Source organism: Sceloporus occidentalis, unplaced genomic scaffold (genome assembly GCF_023333645.1).
Source record: "Sceloporus occidentalis isolate IW3139 unplaced genomic scaffold, rSceOcc1.0.p SCAF_166, whole genome shotgun sequence".
Taxonomy (NCBI): Eukaryota; Metazoa; Chordata; class Lepidosauria; order Squamata; family Phrynosomatidae; genus Sceloporus; species Sceloporus occidentalis.
In genome coordinates this window covers 1,238,827-1,248,121 of record NW_028317146.1, presented here as the reverse complement: position 1 = coordinate 1,248,121, position 9,295 = coordinate 1,238,827, and the positions used below count along the sequence as shown (strand labels likewise).

General features: G+C 41.1%; 1 protein-coding gene across 1 annotated transcript; it reads left to right on the top strand.

The window, feature by feature from the left end:
• Positions 1–3,775: 3,775 nt before the first annotated feature.
• LOC149279430 (protein Dr1-like) lies at positions 3,776–8,517 on the top strand. The gene is made up of 3 exons (XM_089501198.1): positions 3,776–3,995; positions 7,212–7,375; positions 8,374–8,517. The coding sequence occupies exons 1-3, from the start codon at positions 3,776–3,778 to the stop codon at positions 8,515–8,517; spliced, it is 528 nt and encodes a 175-aa protein (XP_089357324.1).
• Positions 8,518–9,295: the final 778 nt, after the last annotated feature.

Below are 9,295 nucleotides of genomic sequence, written 5' to 3'. Positions count from 1 at the left end.
TTTACCTAATTTTGTGAGGATTCAGAGGGAAAATGTAAAAAAAAATTTGTTTATTTTTCTAATCTTCACTAGTTTTTACTAAATTTCTCATTCTAAATTTTCAGCTAATCATCCAACTATGGTATCAAACGAAAGCTCTATCTCTCCTTGAAAAAACATTATATAGTTTATATGGGTACACTATTCACAGGAAAAGAGAATCATCGCTAAACCCCTGGGATTGAAGGGGTTAAAGCCACTTCTGGCCCCAGTCCATGGCGGGTAAGTTAAATGACCCCTTCCACTACCAGCCATAGGCAGGGGCAATTTAAGTGAGGCGTTTACACAAAGAAAGTGCATAAAAGGAAGGATCCAGAGCGAACACGGTGTACTTATCAACCCGTGTGCAGTGAAAACAACATGTGCCCCCACTCATGTGCCAAATACCCCAGGGGCACTATGAAGCGATGTACCCCAGGGCTGATGGGCAAAAACAAAGCAGTTTGATGATTTAAAGCAGGAGTTGGTGAATGAGTGAGGGTTTGTCTCAACACCGGCTTCACGTAATGCACACTCCATTAGGTGACCTTTTATAAAGCTGTACAAAGCTTCTCTCACCGCTTCATAACACACAGCGAATTCAGGGTGTTTACCAGGCCATTCCTTTGGGGGGTCACTTAAGTAGCTAGATTGTAAGCTCTTTAGAGCAGGGCCCACCTCACCTGCTGTTACTGGAGTCAAGCTATCAGACACTTTCAAATCAGTGGTCATGCCATCAGACGCTTTTTCTTTAGATTAGCAAAAGGTGCATTAGACCTGGAAATGTGATAATAATCATATAATGTTAAAATTTTTAGTGGATTTTGCAGAGTTCTCACACAAATATATCTCCCTGCAAAATTAGATACGTTTATTAAACAAATTAAAGGTAAATATCCGCTCATATCTAGCAAATTACCTTTTATAACATTTCTGCATATATTACAAAATTCCACCATTGGACCAACACATTTACACTGCACATATCTCACACACACACCCCTATATAATATCTTACAATATGGTGCATTTTTACTGTGGAAATTTAAAGATATAGCACCCCAATTACCAGCGCAGTACTTGATCAATGTCATATTTCAACATTTTACATGGGTTTAAAAAAAATGTCCCCATTGGACCAATACAGTTACACTGCAGATATCTCAAACACATGCCCCTCTATTATTTCTGAGAATATGGTGCATTTTTACTGTGGAAATGTAAAGCTATAGGGCCCCAAATATCAGCCCAGTAGACAGCAACCGTCATTTTTCAACATTCTACAGGGGGTTAAAAAAAATTTCCCCATTGGACCAATACAGTTACACTGCAGATATCGCAAACACATAACCCTCTATTATTTCTGAGAATATGGTGCATTTTTACTGTGGAAATTTAAAGCTATAGGGCCCCAAATATCAGCCCAGTACACAGCAACCGTCATTTTTCTACATTCTACAGGGGGTTAAAAAAAATTCCCCCATTGGACCAATACAGTTACACTGCAGATATCTCAAACACATAACCCTCTATTATTTCTGAGAATATGGTGCATTTTTACTGTGGAAATTTAAAGCTATAGGGCCCCAAATATCAGCCCAGTACACAGCAACCATCATTTTTCAACATTCTACAGGGGGTTAAAAAAAATTCCCCATTGGACCAATACAGTTACACTGCAGATATCTCAAACACATGCCCCTCTATTATTTCTGAGAATATGGTGCATGGGAATTTTTTTTTAACCCCATGTAGAATGTTGAAAAATGACGGTTGCTGTCTACTGGGCTGATATTTGGGGCCCTATAGCTTTAAATTTCCACAGTAAAAATGCACCATATTCTCAGAAATAATAGAAGGTTATGTGTTTGAGATATATACAGTGTAACTGTATTGGTCCAATGGGGGAATTTTTTTTAACCCCCTGTAGAATGTTGAAAAATGACGGTTGCTGTCTACTGGGCTGATATTTGGGGCCCTATAGCTTTAAATTTCCACAGTAAAAATGCACCATATTCTCAGAAATAATAGAGGGGCATGTGTTTGAGATATCTGCAGTGTAACTGTATTGGTCCAATGGGGGAATTTTTTTTTAAACCCATGTAAAATGTTGAAATATGACATTGATCAAGTACTGCGCTGGTAATTGGGGTGCTATATCTTTAAATTTCCACAGTAAAAATGCACCATATTGTAAGATATTATATAGGGGTGTGTGTGTGAGATATGTGCAGTGTAAATGTGTTGGTCCAACGGTGGAATTTTGTAATATATGCAGAAATGTTATAAAAGGTAATTTGCTAGATATGAGCGGATATTTACCTTTAATTTGTTTAATAAACGTATCTAATTTTGCAGGGAGATATATTTGTGTGAGAACTCTGCAAAATCCACTAAAAATTGTAACATTATATGATTATTATCACATTTCCAGGTCTAATGCACCTTTTGCTAATGTAATGAAAAAGCGTCTGATGGCATGACCACTGATTTGAAAGTGTCTGATAGCTTGACTCCAGTCCTGCTGTTCTGTAAGTCAAATTGTTATGTTATATACTACGTTATGTCCTGTCTCCCAATGTACAGCGTTACGGAATTTGACGGCGCTATATAAAACAATAATAATAAGTAGCACAGCGGCGGAATCTGACAACGGCAACTCTGATCATCCCTTAGCTGAACCAGCACCCTAACCTGGTGTGACCCTGCTGAAGATCAGTACAGACATACCCAACGCAGGGAGAGTTGGATTTCCATTATAAATAACAGTAGCAGGTTTCTAAAGTAAGAAGGGCTGAGCTGGCCCTGCATAATGTGTAATTTAACGGGTGAGATCTCACTATGTAAACATTACACAGGGCCAGACAAACTCAGCAGCTCTGCAGCAAAAGCTCACTCAACCGTTTATGATAAAAACCTTTTTTATTACTTCCGGCGGAATTGTGTGCTACACACTTGAGTGTACGTCTAAATACGGTGTGTTATTGCATTAATGGCATTAGTAACGAATCCCCGAGTTAGTCTACTTCATTCCGGTCGGCAAAAAAAGATTTGCCGCGCATTTCACCTTCCAGAAGGATAGTTTGTCAGAAGCGTTTAAAGAAGTCTCCTCCGTGCGCCATCATTGTTCTTTACGGAAAGACACTCTATGTGCTCCACGTGTGCTCGCCATAAACACCTAGAGGTAGGCGCCGCAGCGTGTGACGTCACGCACGGGCCAGCGCCATGGTAACCTGAACGTCTGCGCCTCACCGGAAGTGGAAGGCAATACGCCGCGCATCCCCTCAGACGCCGCTTCCGGCGGGAGAAGGAGGCACCTCAGCCCTTACCGGTTGCTGTGCCGGGATGTTCCAGTGACAGGCTTTACGTTTTCATTACCGGGATTCGGTTTTGTGTATATTATTGTTGTTATTTTGGTTTTTTTTTTTAAATACACGCGCCGCCTATTCTGCGTGTGTTCCCGGCGGGAGTCCAGCGTGGTCGTGTTGGCTGTGGGAGGAGCAGTAACAGACCCCAGGATGGTGTGAGGGACACCGGGTGGCCTGTGTATTGTGTGCGTTGTTTTAATGCAGCCTGGATACTGACTTCCTTTGGTTTTATTGATTTTTCCGTGAGAGCCCATTGATAATTCTCCCCCCTTTCCACGAAAACAAAACCCCTCCCCTTATCCAGATTTCCCCCACGGGCGTCCGTTATCACCCTCTCGTACTGCTCCCACTCTCTTTCGAGGATTGTTTTTAAAGAGGGTCGCAGAGACATGGCTTCTTCGTCCGGCAATGATGACGACCTCACCATCCCTAGGGCTGCCATCAATAAAATGATTAAAGAAACTTTGCCTAACGTCAGGGTGGCCAACGATGCCAGGGAACTGGTGGTGAACTGTTGCACCGAGTTTATCCACCTGATCTCCTCGGAGGCCAACGAGATCTGCAACAAATCGGAGAAGAAGACCATCTCCCCCGAGCATGTCATACAGGGTGAGTGGCAGCAGCATTACCCTCGGCCAAGGCAGCCTGGCCACCTGTGCCCTGCACTAACAGTGTTACTGCATCCATTGATAATTCTGTCTCTGATGTTTCTGCAATCATAATCACATCCAGTATTTAAATGAATGTATAAAAAAACCAATAGTGAACTCATCACATGTAACATCTGCAAGAGGTGTTTATGGATCTCAGGACAAACTGCTTTATTCCAGGAAAGGTTAATTATTTTATTTATATAGCGCCAACAATAACACAGCGCTTCTTACAATACATATATTCAAGGGGTATGACAGAACTAGAAGTGACACTAAGATGATTCGATACATGAGAGGGTCCTGCTCACAAGCTTCCGATCTACAGGTACATATAGTGTGTCTGATGTGTCTCCGGCAGGTAATCCCAATCATTCCGCGGAGCTGTTAGACCATATAAGACCGCAGAGTTCCAGCGTGCCCACCGATCCCAGCCATCATACTGTGCCTACACTGTTTAATAAAGTGCCTTGTAGTGTATTTGGGTCATATGAGTGTTTTCTGATATTATTGAGATGAAGTAAATGTTATTTACATCTGTGCGGCGGTCAGATAAAAATCTAATTCTGTTCTACTCTGTCTGAATAATGTGTAACAACTATACTGTGCATGTTTTGAATATATGGAAAGTTGAAGCTGTTTTGTGTGAGTGAAAATTGCTTTCAGTCTGCGGTTCACCAGTGAGCTATTTGCATGTTCCAAGCCTTTTACTTTTCACGTAATGCCCGTTTTTTGTACAGAGAGCGTTGGCCGTGCCACGAACAGAGAATGGAGAAAAGGTAAGGATAAATAAATGTGGCAGTGTACTTAGGAGGGTATGTTTAGCCCCAGGAAACGGATGCCACAGACTTTGTTGTTCCATCTGCTGGTATAAGATAATGCTATATGCTGCTGTTGGCGTAAGGGAGGTGACAAGGAATAAGGTATTTGCGAGAACAAAATAAATATCCACCTGGAACCCAGATGCGGTGGATCAGCGTGGGGAGCTGGTGATGTGGTGCCCTGCGCTCCAAAGAGGACTGCAATATTTGTAACTGGTTAACAGCATGCCAAGACTTATCTGACATGTATGTTACATACGGTTTCATAAGTAAATATTCTTTGATGGTGCAGGTTAACTTATAAGTGTCAAATGTGTATGTCTATGTGTTTGGTGCAGCAACACAGCTTCCCAGATGTTCCCTGACCCCCTCATCAAAACGCATACTCAGGATCTCTTCATATGAGTTGCTGTTGGTCTTTCATACTGAGTGCAGTTATAGAATATCATATAGATTTAGCGGTGGTCATGGAAACCAGTGCTGCTGGAACGCTGTCTAAGATTCACTCGTATGCTGATGAGATCTGAAACATGACAACTGCTGTATGTAGGTTAGAATGTACAGGCCCGTATGTCTCCAACCCTGTGCTGCGATCTAAAACTGTCTAAACAGCGAGAATATGCAATAATAGAGGAGCCCAGGTGACCTTGTGTAAGGACCCACATACCTTGTGTTTGCGTTTTAGACATGTGAGTGTATTCGTTTACTTGTTGGGAACCAGTGACCTACAAGCCCATTCAGAATAAATTGGCCGCTGGTCTTGGAGTCATCTGTTTTATGAATCCCCCCCCCCCCTTATATTTTCTTTACCCCTTAAATCAAATTTTACAGATTTGATTTAAAGCAGATCTGCCGCTTTTCTCTGATCCTCCTTAGTTCTTGACACCAAATGTGTCTATTGTGGGGGAGGAATAATTATGGAAATTATATGAGCAAAAATAACATGGCACTCCCTAGTGGAGTTTTCTGATCTATACAAATGTTAGTCTGTGAACACTGTTACAAACGTGTTCAGTACATGGACTTTTAAAACGTAATATTTTGAAATGTATTCTGTATATTTTTACAAATGTTTCCAAAACCAGCCTCTATATTCAGAATATGAAGATGCCGTTTACGGGTTATATGTTGATCTAGGCAGCCGCTGTCGTTCTTTTATTATTTTATGACATCGTAGAGGCAGGTCATGAGTGGCTTCTGCCTTACTGAACCAGATGGCTAATTGTAATGTATGATGACATAGTTGATATACTATGTTTTGCTTAATATACTGAGACAACATCCCTATACCAAAGGGCAAAAGCTCCACAGAGGTAGAATTTGATCCCTCGTGGTGTTCCCTGTAGCGGCACCTTTCGCCCCTCTGATTATACTCTTTTTCTTCTAGGTGTAATATGTCCTATTTTCTGAAAGTATTGTTTTCAGGGTGATTTATTGAGACAAACAGCTTATTACATAAATCGCTTTTTCTGAAATGTATGCCATTTGTATCTATTGTTTGAGCCACTAATGTAAACTGTACCTGTCCTCCAAGATTATTATTATATAGCTCCATCATATTCCACAGCACCGTGCAATGAGTACACAGGGCGCAGCGTATAGCGTAGTGACTATATATAGTCCCTAGCCAGTATGCTAGCCATTGTATGCCAAATATAATATTCAGGGTGCAATTTTTCCCCCCCTGACAGGCAATGTTACACCTCGCACCCATGTCGGCTTTATTTTAAATGAGAAGTGTTTATAAAATACACAGTGGAGTGCATTTCTTTGTACCCTCCTCCCCACACAAATCAACACATCCATCAGGGTTAAAAATATTCCTCTTTTGTTTATTCCTTGCATGCCCGGAACAGGCGCTTTCCTCTGACCTCCATGCAACTCGGTGATAGCTCAAGGCCATTAACTCTAAAGAGATCTTTTCATTATTAAGCTCCTCTGGCACATAGAGCCGGGGGGCAACTTGCCTGTACCCTTCCCCATTCCGGCCGGTCTGAATGGGGCTTCCTAAACCTATTGCCGTTGATGGAAGAGCCGGCTTCACCTTTAGTCATAATGGCCTCCAGTGTGAAATTCGCTAAATCTGTAAAATGAAAATGAATTTCTGGTATCTGTTGCTCGCCGTGTCTCCGACGCGTCCTGCGTGTGGCTCTGTAGTAATTCCGTACAGACAGTGGAAAGGCCTTTTGCTTTTCGCGTGGTGTGTTGTAAACCAAGCCAGGCGTGTTCCTGTGTTTGATAAATCATGGCGTGTGTCAGTGATGGCATGTAATGTAATGTCATTGTTTCCTTTTGAAGCTGTAATATGTTGCAATAAATCTCTTATGAAATTCATTTTTGTCCTTTATTTCTAGCTCTAGAAAGTTTGGGCTTTGGCTCCTACATCAGCGAGGTGAAAGAAGTCTTGCAAGAATGCAAAACTGTAGCGTTAAAAAGGAGAAAGGCGAGTTCTCGGCTAGAAAACCTTGGCATTCCTGAAGAAGAGCTTCTAAGGCAGCAACAAGAACTATTTGCAAAAGTAAGCAATTTTTTTATCCCTTTTAATTACAACTTGGAAAATGTTAGTTTTTACCCATAAGAATTTCACTTTAGTTTTTAAATTAAAACTACCGAATACACCTCTGGGCCCTTTAATCGAATGTCACAAATTCATTTTAACGCCAGAGTCTGTATTGAATTTGACAAAGCTCCATTGAGGGCATGTTTGTTGGCGCTATATAAATAAAGGATAATAATAATAATAATGTTGAGCTGCTCTAATAAATGTTAACTGACTTTGTTCTCTACCTGAAAAGTTTTGGGTTTTTTTTTTATGTCCAGCACAGGAAGGTCTAAACTGAGCTGCAGTTTTCTCCCGAGTCTGTGTATGTGACATAAATTTGTTGTTTAGGGTAAGGGTCTGAAATATGCCCTCCCAGGGATAGGCAATGTGTCTGTACAAGGACGCCAGTGTCCTTGGCAAGTTTTTTGTGAAGGTCCATAGAACATCACTAGGATATTAAATTGTCCACCACAGACCCCAGTAAATGTCCCCCATGAGCAATGTTGCTATCTATCCCTGCAACCTCCAGCATTTCAGGGACCCTGTGTTGGGGATGTGCTTCCAGGTGGGAAGGCCCTGGAGGAGACCTGGCTGGGAACATGTCAAACCACCAACCATACCTCCCATTGCAAGGTTGCCCCATGGTGGCTGATATGGATATGGTGGTCTGTGCTAGATCAGGTCAGGGGACGTAGAAGGATCTCTCCTACTGCCTACAATAGCAGGGCAGCAGGAAATCAGATTGTCCTGCTTTGATATGATCGCAGATTGAAATGATGTTTCTTGATACTAGTAAAGGAAAAAGGGACATAGGCATAAAACAACATGTGCTGAGACTCCTTAGTAATAGCTAATAAGAACTCTGCTTCTTAGGTCAAGAATCCTTTTGTCTTGCCATCTTTTTATTGTGTTATATTTATTGTGTGAGCCATCATGTCCTTTCATAACATTTTGGAATCTGATTCCTATTCCAGGCCAGACAGCAGCAAGCAGAATTAGCACAGCAAGAGTGGCTACAGATGCAGCAAGCGGCTCAGCAAGCACAACTTGCAGCTGCATCTGCAAGCGCATCCAACCAGGCTGGGTCCTCTCAGGACGAAGAGGAAGATGACATCTGAGTTTTTCTGGCTGGCATCCTATTGACCTCTCTGAATATTTTTCGCCTGCACAACAACAACAAAAACAGTGAAAAAATGCTTACCTGTAAATTTTTTTTTTATGCATCTTGGTGGACCGGTCGTTAATATTCTAGGGACGTCTGTTAAGTCTCAGCTGTATGTGATCTACATGTAAAAACATCCTTTTTGAACTGTCAGCAATCTAAGGTTCACTATCCTATCATATAGAGAATTTTTAATGGTCTTTGTGAAAATTTTATATAAGCAATGAGTCACTTACTTGATCAATAAGCAGTGTTAAACCAGACTTCAACTTTATTAAATATAATGAGATTTATACAGAAGCTCTAAATAACATATTCACGTTTCTCCTTTTAACTAAGTAAAAAAAAAAAAATCTTAGGGATTTTTTTTAAATGTTTGGGTTAGGGCCGGGGCATAAGTAGGTCTATCAAGCACATTATTATGTTGAGAATGGACATCTTGAATGCTAAATTTTAGGGGAGGATGTAAAAATTTTGTAAAGGGCAATACAACAAGGTGTTCTTGCTAACAAGAGACATAGAAAGTTAGTGTTTGTAAAAATGTACATTAGCCTTCATATTTTGGTTGGGGAAGGGGTCATTTTTAGGAATTCCGATGGCCATCAAATATTTTTTTTTCTTATTAAGAAGGAATAAATGTGTATTCCATGCAGTGTTACGGATTGATTCACAGCGGGATCACATTTAAAATAGCAACTGGGCCAAATTGTCATAAGAGCCTCAAACGTGCAAAA

Excerpts from the sequence above, each read along its gene's own strand:
- LOC149279430 (XM_089501198.1), top strand. The coding sequence starts at position 3,776 with ATGGCTTCTTCGTCCGGCAATGATGACGACCTCACCATCCCTAGGGCT. Across the intron at positions 3,996-7,211 it reads CCCCGAGCATGTCATACAGG|CTCTAGAAAGTTTGGGCTTT; the intron begins GTGAGTGGCAGC and ends CTTTATTTCTAG. Across the intron at positions 7,376-8,373 it reads AACAAGAACTATTTGCAAAA|GCCAGACAGCAGCAAGCAGA; the intron begins GTAAGCAATTTT and ends TTCCTATTCCAG.